The sequence below is a fragment of the Pristiophorus japonicus genome, chromosome 16, assembly GCF_044704955.1.
Source record: "Pristiophorus japonicus isolate sPriJap1 chromosome 16, sPriJap1.hap1, whole genome shotgun sequence".
Taxonomy (NCBI): Eukaryota; Metazoa; Chordata; class Chondrichthyes; family Pristiophoridae; genus Pristiophorus; species Pristiophorus japonicus.
This window is the reverse complement of record NC_091992.1, coordinates 54,834,702-54,855,564: the sequence shown is the minus strand read 5'-3', so window position 1 is coordinate 54,855,564 and position 20,863 is coordinate 54,834,702. Positions and strand designations below refer to the sequence as shown.

The 20,863-nt window shown below is 42.4% G+C and overlaps 1 protein-coding gene across 2 annotated transcripts in view; it reads right to left on the bottom strand.

The window, feature by feature from the left end:
- Positions 1-18,525, bottom strand: part of LOC139226514 (RNA-binding protein FUS-like) — a 31,003-nt gene extending 12,478 nt beyond the window's left edge. Inside the window, exons 1-5 of one of the 2 annotated variants that reach the window (XM_070857347.1) lie at positions 18,456-18,525; positions 15,552-15,591; positions 14,334-14,385; positions 2,049-2,139; positions 1,836-1,965 (exon numbers count right to left, since the gene is read on the bottom strand). In XM_070857347.1, coding sequence (XP_070713448.1) covers positions 1,836-1,965; positions 2,049-2,139; positions 14,334-14,385; positions 15,552-15,591; positions 18,456-18,462 — 320 coding nt within the window. In that variant the 5' untranslated portion in view covers positions 18,463-18,525. Of the gene's footprint in view, positions 1-1,835; positions 1,966-2,048; positions 2,140-14,333; positions 14,386-15,551; positions 15,592-18,455 lie in introns of those variants that run through there. The other variant, XM_070857348.1, reaches the window with a different exon arrangement.
- Positions 18,526-20,863: the final 2,338 nt, after the last annotated feature.

Here is a 20,863-nt window from a genome sequence, read left to right as displayed (position 1 = left end):
GCCTAGCCAATAGTGGTTTTAGACCATTATCCATTCATAGAGCCTTTGGTATCATGCTCTATAACTTTCCTGTTATTGACCATCAATAGCCCAATGTTGTAATCTCAGGAACAGGGCAGGCAGGTGAGGCAAGTTAGAAGGCAGACAGATCTCCAGGTCCACTGGGTCGGTATGCATCAAAACAGGCAGGCAAATGTAAAGCAGTGACCCTCTGATGAATACCACATAGCTTCTGTAGGAGAAGTATAGATAACTTGGTTTAAAAGTAATTGCAGGCTTGACACCCAGGAAATATGCACGACAAATAGCAAGTCTCAATTATTAGATACCTCAACAAGGTGCATCTCAACTTTTGTTTATAGAATTTTTAAAATTGTAACATCGCTTATATTTGTGACAGCAAGTGTTTCTTATTGAGCTCAGGATATAGGGATATAGTCCAATCCCATGAGGAACTTGGGCTTGAATAGTAAAAACTGATTTCAGAAATTAAACTGACACAGACACTATGGTATGGGGAGCAAGTTAAGAGTGCAAGCTGGTGTGGGGAAAAAGCTGGGAGTGAGAGAAACAAAGTAAGGCAATGCTGGGAGTTCCTTTTCTGGGAACAAAAAAGGGAGCCAGGGCACAAGCTTGGCATCAGAGTCTGAATTGAAATGGAAACAGTGTCTGCTCCACAACTGGGTATCAAGTGTTTAATGATTTATTAATTCACTTCATCACCTGAACTATGGCCAATTAGCAGTTCATTTTAAAGCAGAAACAGATAGGTCAGCTCAGCAGGGCTGGGGAATCACTGGGAAAGGTGCTACTATAAAATTAACGTGGATTCAGGATTGTAGTCGACAGGAGCACTCTGCCACCCAAATACATCAAGTGTACTTCAACAATGGTCATGCAGTAGTTGCAGGATGAAGATTTACTTACCGTTTAAGAATTCTTGTGCTGCAGCTGTTCACAAAGTGGAAGTCGGGATTGGGAGTACCAGGGCTCGGAGTCAATCCCATGTTACAATAAGTCAATCAGGGGTAAGTAGAATAAATTTGCCTAGGCTAAAATAAATTTAGTTATATAATTAAGTGTGGCATTAAATGGTACAGGAAGTTGGTAAGGCATGCGCTATACACAATCTTGTAATGTATACAAGTAGACCTCCAATGCTATTGCTCACGGTGACTTGGGATGTGTGGCAAATACTGTGTGCTGTATGTGTGATCCTGGGATCTGACAGAAGGGTGTAGTTGTGAGGGCTGTGTGTTTTGATAGCGTTAGAAAGATGGCCCAGATGGCAGGAGCAGAGGGTATTGTAATCTGCAACTACTGAGTAGTGGGTGTGAAAATTCTTAGGGGTGAAGGAAGAGAGAGGGGAAATCTCCAAGAAATCCTGCCCCAACAATGAAAAGCCAATTCCCCACAGTGAATTCAGATTAGTTGAGGATCTGTCCTGCGTTAATCATTGGAGGTTCCAGCCACTGGAAATATACCTTGGAGTGCACAGTGCCACTACCTTGGAGATGAAAGCTGGGAGAACTCCAAAGTATATGGCAATCAGATAGGTATGGGTTAGGTAGGACACCCAGTGTGCAACAAAACAACATGGAGGTAATTAAGGGCAGCAATTTCTTCAATACACAATTACTAATGATTCTCCCATCGCACTGCACACATCAAGTAGAGACCTGTACAATGGTGATCTTTTATTTATTTCACCAAGCCAGGACCAGAGGGCTGAAGAGGAATAAATATTAATTTCCTGTAAAAGCAATACATTTCATACAATTAAAAATACTTAAACTCAAATGTAATTCAATGTTTTTGAATTACTGGGATATTACCGGCTATGGGAATCTGAATGCTGTCCGTAACTTCCATACGTGTCTTGCTGTCCGTAAGTATTATGGGAATTCTCACTTCCATAGCCTTGTTCACTCTGTCCATAACCTGATGTTGATTGAGAATTCAACCCTGCAAAATAGAAAATTCAATTTACATTGATACGGCTACCCTTTTCAAGAGAAAGCTACAATTCAGACAAAAACATGATATACCTGACTGTGCTTGTCCATAACTTGAACCATACCCACTTTGGCCTTGTCCATATCCAGAAGCATCACCAGACTGCTCATAGCCACCATAACCCTTAGCAGAGAGATGTACATTAGTTACAAAATGGTTTCACTTATACATAAACCCCCCCACCAACAGACATATTTCCTTCCCAAAAGGGCATTCTGGTGAAGGAACACTATTTCCACATCTTTACATTCTCCATGTACTCAATGCCAGCACAAAGCATTTGCTTTACCAAATAACTAGTGGGTCTACCTCCAACTCTCTTTTCTATATGCAACTACCTCATAACTGCACTTAACAATAAACAAAGGCATTTATACTAGTTCTCAATCTGACAATGGATAGTTGTGGGTTTCCTGCACTTTCTATTCAGATTACCAACATCTGTAGTATTTTGCTTATAATGACAACAATTTTGAACTCAGTGCATGCATGAATTGGGGGGGGGGGGGGGGGGGGAAGGGGGCGGGAAAGAGAGGAGAAAGAAGGGAGCTAAGCTAGATCAGGTAATGAACGCAGGGATTGGTGGCATAATGCATGCAACAGGTTTTTTAATAATCTGGAAGTTTGTTTAGGGTGAAGTAGGGAGGCTGGCAAGAGCTAGTTTGTTGGAGTCATGGGGTACTGCAAGCATGTACACAGGTTTCAGCAGTCAGGGAAGGAAAGGGCAGGGTAGATGCTGAGAGGTTGTTTCCCCTGGCTGGAGTGTCTAGAACTAGAACAGTCTCAGGATAAGGGGTAGGTCATTTAAGACTGAGATAAGGAGCAATTTCTTCACTCAGAGGGTGGTGAATCTTTGGAATTCTCTGCCCCAGGAGGCTATGGATACGTAGTCTGAATATAGTGAAGGTTGAGAGCGATAGATTTTGGGAGTGGAGGGGAATCAAGGAATATGGAGATCGGGCAGGAAAGTGGAGTTGAGGTCAATGATCAGCCATGAACTTATTGAATGGTGGAGTAGGCTCGAGGGGCCGTATGGCTTACTGCTGCTCCTATTTCTTATGTTCCTGGATCTTTTGACACCACGGAGCGTTCGGTCTTCATTGTTCTGTCTGTGCTAAACATCTGATCGTCATTCAATTACCCAGAACAGTGTAATGAATTCAGGATTTCAACAGATGGGCACGTTAGGTATAGCTAGTCAATCCATGGTACAATATGTTGGAGCATTCCTGAAAGCAGCCATCAAGCTAGACATTTGCTTAGGACTCGGGGGAGTGTTTGCTAGTGCTGTTGGGGAGGAGTTAAACTAATATGGCAGGGGGATGGGAACCAATGCAGGGAGATAGAGGGAAACAAAAAGGAGGCAAAAACAAAAAGACAGAAAGGAGATGAGGAAAAGTGGAGGGCAGAGAAACCCAAGGCAAAGAACAAAAAGGGCCATTGTACAGCAAAATTCTAAAAGGACAGAGGGTGTTAAAAAAACAAGCCTAAAGGCTTTGTGTCTTAATGCAAGGAGTATCCGCAATAAGGTGGATGAATTAACTGTGCAAATAGATGTTAACAAATATGATGTGATTGGGATTACGGAGACGTGGCTCCAGGATGAGCAGGGCTGGGAACTCAACATCCAGGGGTATTCAACATTCAGGAAGGATAGAATAAAAGGAAAAGGAAGTGGGGTAGCATTGCTGGTTAAGGAGGAGATTAAGGCAATAGTTAGGAAGGACATTAGCTTGGATGATGTGGAATCTATATGGGTAGAGCTGCAGAACACCAAAGGGCAAAAATCGTTAGTGGGAGTTGTGTACAGACCTCCAAACAGTAGTAGTGATGTTGGGGAGGGCATCAAACATGAAATTAGGGGTGCGTGCAATAAAGGTGCAGCAGTTATAATGGGTGACTTTAATATGCACATAGATTGGGCTAACCAAACTGGAAGCAATACGGTGGAGGAGGATTTTCTGGAGTGCATAAGGGATGGTTTTTTAGACCAATATGTCGAGGAGCCAACTAGGGGAGAGGCCATCTTAGACTGGGTGTTATGTAATGAGAGAGGATTAATTAGCAATCTCGTTGTGCGAGGCCCCTTGGGGAAGAGTGACCATAATATGGTGGAATTCTGCATTGGGATGGAGAATGAAACAGTTAATTCAGAGACCATGGTCCAGAACTTAAAGAAGGCTAACTTTGAAGGTATGAGGCGTGAATTGGCTGGGATGGATTGGCGAATGATACTTAAGGGGTTGACTGTGGATGGGCAATGGCAGACATTTAGAGACCGCATGGATGAACTACAACAATTGTACATTCCTGACTGGCATAAAAAAAAGGGAAGGTGGCTCAACCGTGGCTATCAAGGGAAATCAGGGATAGTATTAAAGCCAAGGAAGTGGCATACAAATTGCCCAGAAATAGCAGCGAACCTGGGGACTGGGAGAAATTTAGAACTCAGCAGAGGAGGACAAAGGGTTTGATTAGGGCAGGGAAAATGGAGTATGAGAAGAAGCTTGCAGGGAACATTAAGACGGATTGCAAAAGTTTTTATAGATATGTAAAGAGAAAAAGGTTAGTAAAGACAAACGTAGGTCCGCTGCAGTCAGAATCAGGGGAAGTCATAACGGGGAACAAAGAAATGGCGGACCAATTGAACAAGTACTTTGGTTCGGTATTCACGAAGGAGGACACAAACAACCTTCCGGTTATAAAAGGGGTCGGGGGGTCTAGTAAGGAGGAGGAACTGAGGGAAATCCTTATTAGCCGGGAAATTGTGTTGGGGAAATTGATGGGATTGAAGGCCGATAAATCCCCAGGGCCTGATGGACTGCATCCCAGAGTACTTAAGGAGGTGGCCTTGGAAATAGTGGATGCGTTGACAGTCATTTTCCAACATTCCATTGACTCTGGATCAGTTCCTATGGAGTGGAGGGTAGCCAATGTAACCCCACTTTTTAAAAAAGGAGGGAGAGAGAAAACAGGGAATTATAGACCGGTCAGCCTGACATCGGTAGTGGGTAAAATGATGGAATCAATTATTAAGGATGTCATAGCAGTGCATTTGGAAAGAGGTGACATGATAGGTCCAAGTCAGCATGGATTTGTGAAAGGGAAATCATGCTTGACAAATCTTCTGGAATTTTTTGAGGATGTTTCCAGTAGAGTGGATAAGGGAGAACCAGTTGATGTGGTATATTTGGACTTTCAGAAGGCGTTCGACAAGGTCGCACACAAGAGATTGATGTGCAAAGTTAGAGTACATGGGATTGGGGGTAGTGTACTGACATGGATTGAGAACTGGTTGTCAGACAGGAAGCAAAGAGTAGGAGTAAATGGGTACTTTTCAGAATGGCAGGCAGTGACTAGTGGGGTACCGCAAGGTTCTGTGCTGGGGCCCCAGCTGTTTACACTGTACATTAATGATTTAGATGAGGGGATTAAATGTAGTATCTCCAAATTTGCAGATGACACTAAGTTGGGTGGCAGTGTGAGCTGCGAGGAGGATGCTGTGAGGCTGCAGAGCGACTTGGATAGGTTAGGTGAGTGGGCAAATGCATGGCAGATGAAGTATAATGTGGATAAATGTGAGGTTATCCACTTTGGTGGTAAAAACAGAGAGACAGACTATTATCTGAATGGTGACAGATTAGGAAAAGGGGAGGTGCAAAGAGACCTGGGTGTCATGGTACATCAGTCATTGAAGGTTGGCATGCAGGTACAGCAGGCAGTTAAGAAAGCAAATGGCATGTTGGCCTTCATAGCGAGGGGATTTGAGTACAGGGGCAGGGAGGTGTTGCTACAGTTGTACAGGGCATTGGTGAGGCCACACCTGGAGTATTGTGTACAGTTTTGGTCTCCTAACCTGAGGAAGGACATTCTTGTTATTGAGGGGGTGCAGCGAAGGTTCACCAGACTGATTCCCGGGATGGCGGGACTGACCTATCAAGAAAGACTGGATCAACTGGGCTTGTATTCACTGGAGTTCAGAAGAATGAGAGGGGACCTCATAGAAACATTTAAAATTCTGACGGGGTTAGACAGGTTAGATGCAGGAAGAATGTTCCCAATGTTGGGGAAGTCCAGAACCAGAGGTCACAGTCTAAGGATAAGGGGTAAGCCATTTAGGACCGAGATGCGGAGGAACTTCTTCACCCAGAGAGTGGTGAACCTGTGGAATTCTCTACCACAGAAAGTTGTTGAGGCCAATTCACTAAATATATTCAAAAAGGAGTTAGATGAGGTCCTTACTACTAGGGGGATCAAGGGGTATGGCAAGAAAGCAGGAATGGGGTACTGAAGTTGAATGTTCAGCCATGAACTCATTGAATGGCAGTGCAGGCTAGAAGGGCCTACTCCTGCACCTATTTTCTATGTTTCTATGACTGCAGCTGACAAGCAGCTAGTGAATATTTGTCTAAAGGATCAGAAGTCAGAACAAGTTTGCCAATTTGCAAACTACTCAAACAATAATGGCCAATGAGAAGAGAGGCAAGGAGGGAACAGGATAGAAAGATTCAAAGCAGCAAACCTGCTGTATCCAAGTTGGTTCACTTTTCATGAATAGCTTTTGTCATTCAATAGGCAGGGCATCAAAAAGAACCCTTCTAATACTAAACAAAGATTTGCTCCAGTTAGGACAGTACGTCTCTTCTGTGGCATTTAAGAATGTCAGAATGAAGAATGAGGCTTTTGACAAATTTCCTTCCTCCTCCAGGAGTATGAAGTGAAGGAACCCATTCTGACAAAAAAAATATTTAGCATGGTATTGGCTTCTTTAAGCCCACGATAATCCATGACACGGACAGGATATCAGAAAAATGTTAACAGACTGGTCATTGTCTCAGGGAAGGGGCAAGCCATTTTATTCAAATACAATATTTTTATGGGATTAAGTGTATTTGCCAGCTTTTTGAATTTGACAGCTAAAATTGTTCAGTCGCAGTCATTTTCTGGAAAGCATTCCTCAAATTGGGGAGTCCCGTCTAAAGCCAGGATATATAATCATGCCAGAGAGCTTCTGTGGACGGCAAGAGAACTGCACACAATACGTTGTTTAGTCCAATCCCAGCTCTTCATACTTGGGTCATTGCTACTGTGGGGGGAGGGGGGAAAAAAAGAGGCTGCGAGAAAGTACAAGGCAACATTAATAAACCTGCATAACAGGTGAGTAATTGACACATGAACTTCAATGTAGACAAGTGCGATGTGATGCATATTGGTAGGAAGAATAAATACACCACATAATCCTTGGAAAATGAATCGGAATGGGATAGAGGAACAAAGTGATCTAGGGGTAGACACAAAATAAATCACAAAGTAGCAGCACAGGTTAGTTAATAAGGCTGTAACGGAAACAAAGCACTGGGGTTCATTTCTAGAGGGATAGAATTGAAAAGCATTGAAATTATGTTAAACTTGTATGGAACCTAGTGTTAGACCACACTTGGGAGTACTGTGCGCAGTTCTGGTCTCCATGTTATAAAGGATAGAGGGGCACTGGAGACTGCAAAAAAGATTTAGAAGGACAAAACCAGAACAGAGGTTATGCCAGGGGCAGACAATTATTTGGGCTGCAAGGCCACTAAACAACGTTTTGTAGAGCTGTTGAGGGCCGCCCACCAATGTTTCCCCCTAAGGCACGTGACTGTGCAACAATCGCACGAACCCGCACAGGCCGCTCCCGCCACTGGAAGAGATACTGCACATCTGAGGCTGCACAGTCAATTTAAAAGGGACAGCGCACGAAAAAAAAGAGGGAACACTGCATAAATTCAGATAGTAGTCAGATGCGATCTTACATGCACATTTATTCGATACTGCTTGGAAATGAATCAAAGATAAAAGTTGAAAATAGTGTGGTATCTTCTGGTCTCTGTAAATCTGCTGTGAAATAGAACTCTACCTTCTGTAGAGCCTGTGTTAGCATCAATTCCCCATCTGTCATCCTTATGCCCCTCTGCAAAGATTACTAATGCCATCCCAATTAGTAGCAGATGAAACCTCCCCCGCCACTGTATGCATATCAGAAGAGGAAAGATGCAACACCGGTCACATTCTTCTGTAAAGAGTTGTGGAAATGAGCAGCCATGACCCCACTCTAAAATGGATAGGGCATATTAAGAGTACTCTGTACATATCCAGAATGCATTTCCACCATTGGGCCCAAAATCACGGAACGGATCCTTTTAAGATCGGGCCAGGGAGAATCGCTTTTGCAAATTATTAATTTGAATGAGGTATTACTATGACTTTTCCTTGGCTGCAGTTCGGGTCTGTTTCTGACCCATGAGAAGTGAAAGCTGATAGACGAATGTGCAGTTTGAGCTCTGGCTCACATTCTATTTCTGTCCCATGCATTGGGCCGGATAGAATGACTTTGGCAGGCCCATGGACCATATTTCGCCTAACACTGGGTTATTCCCATCAGGAAAGATTGAGCAGGCTAGGTTTTTTTTCTCTCCAGAAAAGAGAAAGCGAAGGGGTGACCTAATAGGAGGTATTTTCGATGATGAAAGAGTTTGATAGGGTAGACATAGAGAAGATCTTTCCACTTGTGGGCCAGGGTGGGGGGAGAAACTAGGGGCTATAAATACAAGGTAGTCACAAATAAATCCAATGTTATTCAAGAGAAATCTCATTACCCAGAGAGTGGTTAGAATGTGGAACTCGATACCACAAGGGGTAGTTGAGATGAATAACACAAATACATTTAAAGGGAAAGCTAGATAAACATGAGGGAGAAAGGAATAGGATATGTTGAAAGGGTTAGATGAAGTAGGGTGGAAGCAGGTTTGTGTGAAGCATAAACATCAGCATGGACCAGTTCAACCGAATGGCCTGTTTCTGTGCTGTATATACTATGTAATTCTATTCACTTGGGCTTTCACTTTTTAAACCAGTAAAAGAATAAATCACTACCTAGTGTAGCTTTATTCTACCATTAACTAAAGCTAAGGAAGATCACAGGAACATAGAATAAAACCAGCAAGTTGAAAGTAAAGAGGATTCACTTGAATTCCTGGGCATGCTACAAATCTACTCAGAGATACAGAGACATGATTGCACTCAGACATAGGAAGTACAGGCTCACGCAAGAGAATGATCTTGAGAAGAATGAGCCATCAGACCATACATACTCAGAATTTTAGCTAACTTGGGTGCAAACATATTGTACCTACTCTACAAATAAGTTCCTTAGCCAATCAAGGAAACATCTATTTTATAATGTTAAGGATGGAAATTTTAACATGAACCCCAAGGGAAAGTTCTAAAGCTCACTGCCAAGCTCAAAATATTATTTCCCGTAGAAATCATATGTGACCACTGTACACGGGAAAAGTTTAACATTTTGCAGGACGAGAAGATCATCAGCTACTCTTGTGACAGATAGGAGAGCCACGGCAACCTGGAAACGAGGCTGAACCAACCAACTGTGATGGTAGCAGTAAAGGCTCAGAGCACCCAGCAGTACATTTTCCACTTGGACCAATTTTTGATTGGGCGGAATGGAAAACATGATAGTAGAATTTTTTTTTTAATTATATGGTCATGTCGTGCAGAATGAATGTCAATAGATCTGAAAAGCACTGCAGTTCTGCAAATCTCTCAACAACCCAAGTTTACTTCTGCAAAAAAAGTGAACGAAGAATTCTCCATTTCCTAACATTACTTTGAATTTGTTTCAGGTATACAAAATGAATTACATTGAAATTTATCCAATTATACTAGAAAGAACCTGGAAGCTGGAGTGCAAATGAAAAGTACAAACTGCAGCTGAATTTGCGACCCCTACAGGTGCATATGAGGGGCTCCGCAAGTTCTGAGTTTAGGCAAGCACTGCGCATGCTCCAAAACCTGGAACTTGCGACTGGTCAAAAATCCCCGACAGATTGTACGAATCTGACAAAAATGAGCCACTTCTGTCCAGTGAATGCCCGTGAAATTCATACACCTGATAATGCCTGCTTTTATCAGTGCAAGACTTTTAAAAGGACAGAAAAAATACATTTTCTTCAATAATTTAAACAATTAAAAACCTGTGAAATAAGGCAAGTTTATTTTTAGACTCTAAAGTATGTATTTTTCAAAAAGTTACATTTTTGTTTTCAATAATTAAATTCCATTTTGATTAATTTAAAATGTGTGTGTTTGGGGGGGGGGCGGGGGGAGGAATTCCCATTCATACTTAGTGGTTCGTATATACGGAACTCACCACAAGTATGAATGGGAATACCCCTACCCCGAATCACCAGGTAAGTTTGTAGATTTCTCAGAGGTCGGAGGCATCTGCCCGCGCAAAAACCCAAAACTTGCAATCGGTTAAGGTTCGCTTTGACAGATCGTTCGCATGCGCCCACATTTTTTTTTTTTACATTAAATTGCTGGAGTTTTGCTATTGCCCAACTAGTGCCCACAAAACCCTTATGCCTGGTGAAAGCAGGCATAGAGACTGCTTTTACCAATGCAAGGGTTAAATTTAAAATTGATTAAAACAAACTAATTTTAAATGTTTTTGTATGTAAATTTTGGCCTAGATTAAAGTGTTATAAAATTATCTTTCAAAACATTAACTATTTTAAATGCTTCATTAAAAAGGGACAATTAATTCTGAATATGGGAACATTATTTTTTTTATTTCAGCTGTGTTAATTATTTAATTGGGGATTCCATTCAAAAATCGAATCCCCATAAGCTTATGAGGAATCCCCCTTTCTAATTGGTTAGCCTGGCTCATATGATCCCAGGAACGTTGCCAAACTGCAGGTCCAGGACCCAAAGGCTTCGAAGCCTGGGAGCCAGCAGGTAGGTTCGTATTTTTTTTCTTGGGTCGGAGGCGTACTCCGGAGGTGCGCCTCTGATTGCAAATTTCGCCCCGTTATATATGCTTCTTGAGAGAGTTCAGAGAATAATAGATGCCTTGCAAAGAACTGAAATTACTTATTCTCACCCTCCCCTCCCAAAAAAAAACCCCCACAGGAATAAGCAAATGCAAGTTGATAGAGTTGTTAAAATGGACAAAGATTGGAAGGGACTGACAAGGATCCTATTACATCTAATCTTTTCAACATATGCAATCTTGACTTCATTGAGCAACTCTGGATGCCTTCCAAGTGAGATCAACTCAAGTTGCACTAATAAATACTGGTTACAATTACAGAGATCCTTGCTGTCAAGAGCTCAAGTTGAAAATAAACACCCAAAACCACAAAATCAGTGGCATCACAAGGCAAGAGGAAAACCCCATTTTTTTTTTGGTGAACAAGGCCCAGGATGAATATGAATAAACCAGATTACTTGGACCTAGGCAGCCCCAAGATGGATAAAACATTGAAGTTAAGTGATGGGCAACAAATGCAAGAGGTAGATTAAGATTCTGCCAAACCATTAACAAAAATAAAGCTAGTATTATGCAGAATGCGTAATGCTATGTCTGGTCAACAGCACTGCACAGATGGAAAAGCTGGACCGTGTACCAAGAACACTGGAGGCAAGGAGATGTTACTACAGATGCTGGCTGAAAATAATGACTAACGACATCCCTTGAAACAGCACAAGGGATGGTCAAAAAGTGCAGTCTTCAGGTGAAGAAAGTTTAGAAGGTGGGCAATAATTGGACATGGGCAGATATAATTCAGTTTCCATTTGAGTATCTGCTCTTATTTTTATGTACTTTAGAGATAAATATCAAAACATGAAAACTTTGGAAGTTTGAAACAAATGAGTTTCTCAGCTATAGGTGCCAGACATGCTTCAATAGTAATCATGAGTCAAGGTTGCAGGCTGAAACATAAGAAATTGGAGGAGTAGGCCTTTTGGCCCCTCGAGCCTGTTCCGCCATTCAATAAGATCATGGCTGATCTGATCTTGGCCTCAACTCCACTTCCCTGCCCGCTCCCCATAACCCTAGACTCCCTTGAAACCCCACTCGACACTTGACCAGGTAATATAGACTGACACTTCAGTGCAGTAATAAATGCAGTCTCCTGGATGCGATGTTAAATTGAGGCTCTGCCTGCTCAAGGACAATTTAAAAATTCCACACTGCTATTTGAGGAGCAGGGAGTTCCCCATGTGTCCGGATATATTAATCCTTCAAAAATGTAACTAAAATAGATTATCTGGTTATATACCTTATTGCTGTTTTGTGCTCAATTGGCTGCTGTGTTTCCCTACTTTACAACTGTGGCTACATATCAAAAGTAATGTTTCTATCTAGAGCCAGACAGTTTCCAGTAGTTGAGGGGCCATAGCTACAAGATGAATCCTTACAGTTCTAAGAGTATCGAAGTCATTTCCAGAGTTAGTGGTTGAGGCAGAAAATGTCAATGTTCAAAACTAGATTAGATAAGTGCATGAAGAAAATAGGGTTGAAAGGATATAGGAACATTTGGGTAAATGTGATTAGAATTATTTGCTCATGTAGTGAAATAAACCCCAACATGAACCTTTGCTCAAGTAGTGGGGTAAACCCCAACACGACAGGTTGGCCCAAATTGAGCCGTTTCAGTTTATTAGCTTCTATGTACCCTGTATTTCCTACATGAAGAAGAGTAGGGAGATATAAAGCTGTAGTGCTACAGCACCACAACAATAATCAACTTGCATTTATACTGCACTTTTAAAATAGCAAAACAGCCTAGTGTTTCACAGGAGCATTTACAATATTTGATACTGAGCCACACAGGTAGATATTAGGACAGGTAAAGAGCCAGGTTGAGGAAAGAGGTAGAGGAGTTGAGGGGGAATTCTAGAGCTTAGGGCTGAGGCAGCTGAAGGCACGGCTGCCAATAGGGGGGGGGGGGGGGGGGCGAAGAAAGAGCGAGAAAGATGCCAGCAAGTAGGGATGTGCAAGAGGCCAGAACTGGAGGAGTGCAGGGATCGGAGGCTTGTAGGAACAGCAGAGGCTACAGAGGTAGGGAGCGGCAAGACTACTGAGAGATTGAAACACAGGATGAGAATTTTAAATTCAAGATATTGCTGGACCAGGAGCCAATGCAGGGCAGCAAGCACAGGACGATGGGTGAAATGGAGCTTGATGCAAGTGGGAATATGGGTAGTTTTGGGCGAGCTGAAGTTTAGAGGATAGGAGGTGAGAGGCTGGCTAAGACAGCATTGGAATAATCAGGTCTGGAGGTAACAAAGGAGTGTTGGTTTCAGCACTCAGAGGAGGGTGTCATGGGAAAGCTGACAAAAGAGTGTTACAAAAATGCAACACGGCTGCCATATCAAGTGCCTACACAAGATTTTTAGTGGACAGATAAACTAACAAATTGAAAAAATGCTAACAAACCATTGAAATGCCTAGAATTTACTAAACATGTTCGATACTTTACACTATGCTAAAGTATTAAACAAAGTCAAAGGTAAAGCATTGAAGTCATTTATGCTACTAATGACAATTTGATCCCTCTTTAAAAAGTTATATCAAACACCCAACAATTGTGACCAGCACTTCGGTTGTTTCAGAATAAAACCTGTTATAATTACAAAATCAAAGTCATACATATAAATACAGTTATAACAGGCACACTTATGATTGTACATTGAGAGCATCAATATAGTGAACTATAGCAATATTACATCAATAATGCACTCCAGTGTAGTCCTGGTGCCAAGCAGGGGCAAACCGCATACTGCTTTTTAGAGCAGATGGTGAAGAGGAAAAAAAGTACATTAGAAGGGCTGTACTCCCTTGGTAAGAATGCATCAGAAAAATTACTCACAGGTAGCTGGAACTGCAAAATAGAGACCCATTTACCAACAAATAGCAAATAGGAAAACAAATCCTGTAGCTCAAAAGAAACAGGTTCAATGAAGAGCACAGCACCAGAAGCACTGGGCTTGGCATTAATTAATTGGAACAGTTCTAGCTTAACCCAAGAAAGATTACTTAGAGTCACAATTGCAAGCTAATTCAGTTGGTGGTTTCTCCCCCCCCCCCCCCCACCCCAGGCTTGGCTCCCAGGGTTCATTGCATGTCATAACAGCATTTGAAGTATTTGTAGGGAAGAGATTGCACTACAGCACTTTGTGGCTGATTGGGACTCAAGTTTAACTTTCGAAAAGATTACAGATCATTTTTTTTTTTAGAACCAGCACTTCAAGATGCCCATTAGATTTTAAGCACATTAACATTCCAGGTCCATTTAGTAGTCAGATGGTGGGCAGTAAACTAGCTCCTTTCACAAGTCAATACTTAAATGAAAGGTATAAATACAAAACTAGAATAGGTTCACTGGCCTTCATTACAAGGGTGTTAGAATATGGTCACTGGCCATGGTCTTCATGTAGCTCTCAAACCCAAGTCACTTAGTTTAACACACCTGTGCAGCATGTCCATAACTCTGGCCCAACTGTGCATTGTAGGCTCCATAGCTGCAAGAAAGGGAAACATGTATAAATACCAAAACAGACGTGATCCTATTTTATAGACTTCCATTAAAACAATTTGTGCTGTAAATTACATATTCGCCAAAATTAAGCAATGACAAGATAGCAGGTATGTCAGTGAATGTTGTAGCACAAGACCAAGCAGTGTGCTGAAACACAGCTCTACATGGTTCAAAACACATCATGGTCAGCAACTGGCCTTCAAACAGTGTTGCCTTTGGGTTTTTTTTTTAAGTGGTAGCTACAACAAATCCTCATTGGTATTATGCTCCAAGTCAATGACAACAATTTTTTAAAAAAGCAAGCCAAGCTGTGACTCCATGCTCAAAGAATGCAATAGTTGTACTACCAAATTTTCTCTCCCCATCCTTGAAACTCCTACACAGCCCACTACACCTGCTGCATTTCAGAATGCATCAAAAGGTTACAATCGCTATCAATGTATTACTGACTGAAGACCCAATTCATTTAGCCCCATGATTTATGCCCTTCTCTGAACAGCTGCAGTTTACACCCAGCAGTCTTCAAAAAGGACAGTGGCTTCTGCATGTCATCTTTAATTACTAAAAGGTTTCATCTTAAATGTTGCAGGGTCCAACAATCTGGGCCATTGGCCCAACATCCTATTTTGGTACTCTTAATTTCACGGTCTCCTTGCTCAAGCTTAATTGTGCCTACATCATATGATAAAGAACACACATCCAAGTTGAAGAGTTGTGCAATACACCTGCTGCTCAGGAAATTGCAGAATCCACTTACTCCAATCAAAAAAATGTACAACAACTATTACCTACCTATTTATGACAGGCAACAGTGTAAGCATTAGAGCATCAGATTTATAAAAGGCAAGAACCCCACTGAATGGGCGTTGATTGACTGGTGCAATTGTAGTCAGCTACTACAAAATGTAGTTTAAATTAAAATACACCAAGTCTTATAAACACATAGCAGGCCAGTAAGGGTATGTATGTAAAGAGAAAAAGTCAGATTAACATTCCAGGTTTAGAACCTTCGTCGGATAATTCTAACAAAGGAACCATGTCTGAAATATTAACTTGTCTTTTTACAAATGCTGACAAAGTTATTGTGTATTTCTAGCACTTTTCTTTGTGCAGAAACTTGGTCCTTTAACTACTGACATGCATGCATACCTGTGTGCTTGAGCTCCAGGCTGGCTGTAATTTCCATAATCTGTTTATTTAAAAAAAAAGTTGAAAATCAGTGATTGCTTCTGCAATCGGTTAACCTTGTTCACTTCTATCAGATTTGGCTACAATGGATTTTAGAACTGTACCAGTTCCTTTTTAAAAGGAAAAGGCCAGCATCAACCCAGTTTAAATTAGGAGAACCCACGCAGTGAAGCTCACAAGAAAATGCAGAAATATGGAGGTTAAAATGGCTTTTAGGCTGTGCTGCTTGGATATCAGCCTGGATCTTCCAATTGTACCCAATTCAACACGAGTGAATTACGGTCAGCATTACAAGCCATTCTATCAAATGACAGCAAGTTATCCAGGGTACAAATGCACTGATCTATTTTTTTAAGCAACTGACTTAACACTGCACAAAAATAGCAGTTTCAACTAAAAAGTAATTATGCTGAATGAAAAACTTCATAAGGAGACACATTCCTTCAGCTCTCACTGCAGGAAATAATAAATCCACACCTTTAAGAACAGTAAACTTTAAACCTTGCCCTATTTAAATGTCCGCAGACTCACCCAACATACATTACACAAGCTACATGTGGAAGCAGCCTTAAAATGGTCAACAATAAAACATTTAAAGTTCAACTGCTTCAAAAGCATTTGATCCATTAGGTAAATACTCTTGTGCAATATGTAAATGAACATTTATAGCTTGGATTCTGGAAACAGGCACCCATGAGCCAGCTCAGAGTTATCCTGCCAGTAATCAAATCCATAATTTTGTTGCTAGAGTAGGTGCCAAATTTAGTATGTAGTGTAATATCAGCCACCTAATACACATTGGTCTCAAAATTCAAAAACTCTAGCATAAAAAAGTGCTAATGGTCAACTTTTAAAACTTTCTAAAAAATCTTCACAATCTCACTGGCATTAAGCTCGCAAAACAGCAATCAGCAGTAGTCAGTGTAGTTGTTATCACAGGTATTACTACAGCACAGAAGCAGGCTATTTGGCTCATCCAGCCTGCATCAGTGTTTTTCTCTAGGCCACCTGGACTAACCCCACTCATCTTGCTCTCTAACTTTTAATATTCTTTTTCAAGCAACTATCTATCCAATGACATTTTGAAAGAATTTCTAAGCACTTGTCTGCTTCAGTAATTTCACATTCTAGCCAACTTTTAAATCCTTAATTTTTTAAATCATCTTAAATGTGTGCATTTTCATTACCATCGTACGAATCCCTAAATGACTTCTCTTCTAAACATTCATAATCAAAGGTCATGTAACCTATTTATCTCATGACAGACCCAAAATCTCAAACTTCTTAGCAACTAACTCCTCATCCTTGTAACATTTTAAAATCTATCCTGCAGCTGTTCCATTGTTTTTGTCCATCCCATATTATGCTCAAAACTCTACACACTTCAACTACAGCCTAGCTCTTGTATAAGTTCAATATTACCTCCTTGCTTTTACATTCTATACATAGAAAACCAAGGAACCATACCATTTTACAGCCTTATCTACTTTCACTGCCACCTTTAATGGCCTGTATCTATAGACCAAGTTCCCTCTGCCCCCAACTCTACTAAAAATCTTATTGTAAGGTACAGTTCCCTATTTTTTAAACCTTCAAAATGTATTACCTGTACTCCACATACTTCTACACTCCATTTGCCACCTATGTACCTATCAGTCAAGTCTTTGCAATGTTAATGCATACCACCACACCCCCAAATTTTCAGTAGGGTCCCATCAATTCTAAATCTAGGTACATCAATACAAACCTACAGAAGCTTCTATGGATTTACACTTGTTTCAGCTCTAATCCAGGAAGTAAAACACATAACCCAGAAATTCAAGAATAGATAGTACCTCTGGCAGTACTGTAGTTTAAGACTTTTCCCACATTACAACAGTTACTACACTCCAAAAAGTACTTCTTTGGCTATAACGCACTTTGAGACATTCAGTGGCCATGAAAGGCGCCATATAAATGCAAACATTTTTCTTGCACGGTTCGGTGTCAAATTTGATCCAGAAAGTACCACCCCAACCTACAAAACTCAAGTCAACCACAGGCCCATCCCTTTCATATTTCCCCATTTCGATGTCGAATTACAATTTTTATTTATGAAAACTCAAAAGGCTTTGATGACCATGTGTTATTTTTGCCCGCACAAGGCACTCAGCAATCCCACCAGCAGACCTCTGTATTCGAGCAGCCTGTGCGCGCCTAATACATATTTATATTATCCGCACAAGTCACTGAATATCGAAAAGTGTATGTAGGCACACACAGGCAGCTCGGATAGAGTTGTGTCGGTGGGATTGCTGAAAGCAGCCTTCAATACAGGGGGCGAGTGGGGCTCGGGGCCACTTCAGTACAGGGGGCGAGTGGGGATAGGAGCCCGGCCCGGCCCTCGGTCACGATATGGAGGATTGATTTTGGGGGGGGTGGGGTCAGAGAGGCCCACTCGCCTCAAGGCTACTCCTCAAAATGGCGGCCAGCTGCCCGGTACATTTGGAACTGCGTCACACTCGCCCGAGTGTGTGTCCCCCGTCTCTCACCGGCGGAGGCCGAGCGGCCCGCCTCCTCACCTCCTTGCTGCCGATGGAGCGGGGGGGAAGCCGAGCCAGGCCAGGCCAGGCCTGACCTCCTCCTTGTGTGTGTAGGCTGCCTTCCCGAGGCCTCGGTCCAGAGCGGGTGTCGCGGTAACTATTGGCGGGGGTGCTTTCAGGGAGGGAGGAGGGGGGAAAAGGAGGCTGGAAGCCGGGGCCCTCGGAGCGCGAGTATGTATATGGGTGAGGGAGAGGGCGGTTGTCAGCTATCCGGGGCCTGGGCCTCACTATCCCCGCCTCAGACCCGGTTAAATTTCACGCGATTCCCCTGCCCGGCCCTTACCGGACATGCTGCCTCTTCTCTCTCCACCTCAGTCCCCCCGCCGACTGCCTCCGCGCTAATGGCGGCACCGGCCACGACCAACTTGACGCTCGACACGTAAAAAGGGGGGGGTAATTAAGCTGCCGAATGCAATCCACCAAATTTCTCAGAACCCCCACCAATGGGAAACGTTCCACGCGCAGAGAAAGAAAATTATTCACACTACAGGACACCAGTGAGGTGTGCTCGGTCGCGGCAATAAGCGGGTAGCAATGGGGTTTAGTCGCACGTACCCCACCTCCCAGTGAAGTGGTAGAGCCCGGGCTGACCCAGTTCTGGAGCGGCTCCCGCGCGCGGGCTGAGGGCCACGTGACCCATTGCAAACACTGGCACCTTTGGAGGATTGGATTGGCTGGGACCAAATGGCCATGGGGACAACTCTTATGGAGGCTGCGTATGATAAATGGGCACCCACACAGTGTTTTTGCTGTCATATTATTTCTGTACTTTTGCAAGTTGATTTTATGTTTTGTATGAGAATTTTTAAAAACCTCCATTTATATGGCACCTTTGTCGCAGTAAAATGTCCCAAGGTGCTTCATGGGAACACTATCAAATAAAATTTGACACCAAGCCACACAAGGAGATATTAGGATAGGTGAAATGTAGGTTTTAAGGAGCGGCTTAAAGGAGAAGAGAGAGGTTTAGGGAGGGAAGTCCAGAGCTTGGGCCCAAGCACAGCTGCCAATGCTGGAGCGATAAAACCAGAGATGCATAAGAAGCCAGAATTGGAACACCTCTAATGTAGAAATACTAAATTTGGAAGAAAAGGATTGGATGCAGTGTTTTTGGGATGGTTAGAATTAAGAAATGAGTTTTAAGAAGGCTTTTAAAAGCAAATAGAAAAATAGAAAGGTAAAGATGATTTGTTAGGGCTGAGTCTTTTCCATCACGTTGAAGTGTAGGGAGAATGCACAGAAGGCCAGACTGTGAACGGGAGTCGGTTAAGACTTTATATGGTTGCAAAGCTGAGTGGTACTGTGTAGGAATTTGAAGATTAGGACAAAGATTTAAAATCCAATGCGTTGGAAGACACAGAGCTAGTGCAGGTCATAAGGAATGGGTGTCACAACTAAGAGGGAGGGGCTTTGTGCGGGCAGCAGAGCTTTGGACAATTTGCAGTTTACAGAGGGAAGATATTGACAAAATTGAGTAATTTGAAAAAAGGAGTAGATAAGGATTTTGGTGAGGGTGAGGTGGGGGCAGAGATAGCTGATGGTGAGGCGATAAATAGCAAGCTGTGGCAAGTAATACAATTTTGCATTTAACTTTGTGTGCACTTATCTCTGCAATTCAGAGTAAAAAAAAAGTTACCAAGACAGCCGCCAGTGTTGCTTCAGTAAAACAAAAAACAAAATCCTGCAGATGCTGGATATTTGAAAATAAACAGAAAATGTTGGAAACAGGGTAGTCAGCATCCGTGGAGGGAGAAACATAGGGTTAAAGGTTCAAGTTGATGATCTTTTGTCAGATCAAAATCTTGCTTCAGTAACGCCAACTCTATGGCCATGAAAAATATGCCACATTTTGTCTCTGAACTGCTAAGGTATATATCATGGAATCTCAGGGGGTATGTTTAAAGCTTAAAGCTCCATCTCATGGTCTTCTTCAGATTCCACCGTGTCGATGCTGAACCTTTTATTTACTTGGTGCAGATGCTTATGGCATATCTGACCATTGTCGAGTTTTACCACGATGACCCTATTCCCCTCTTTGTCAATTACAGTGCCCTCAAGCCATTTGGGCCCCATGGCGTGATTGAGGACGAATACAGGATCATTTATTTCTATACATCTCCCCCTCGAATTACGGTCATGGTACTCGTTTTGTGACTTGCGCTTGCCCTCAACTATGTCAGTCAGGACTGGGTGAATGAGGGACAACTGAGTTGTGAGTGTCTGTTTCATTAGTAGCTCTGTGGGCGGAAGCCCGTGAGCAAGTGCAGTCGGGATCTATAGGCCAGCAGCAGACGCAATAGGTGTCCAGCTCCATGCATACTGGGATACTGTTTAATAAAACCCTCATCATCATTGGTGGCGTTTTGGTGTATGAACTGTGAATATTCGCCACATGGACCCGCTGAACCTCGGCATCCATCGATTTGCCCCAAAAGTCATCCTGCCTCAAAGAACCCTCATCTGGTCCATCCGCCTCATATATTAGTCTGTTTGCAGACTTCCTGCACATTCGAGCTAAGTGGCCACTGAGATTGCACTTCCTGCAGACAAACTGTTGAAATCTGCAAGATCTAGCTGAGTGTTTTCCCCCACATCTCCAGCATGAGTTAAATTTTCCATTGTTGGGAACAAAGGGCCTATGGCCAGGCATTCCGCGCTGACTGTCCCTTTGACTGCTCTTAAGTACCCTAT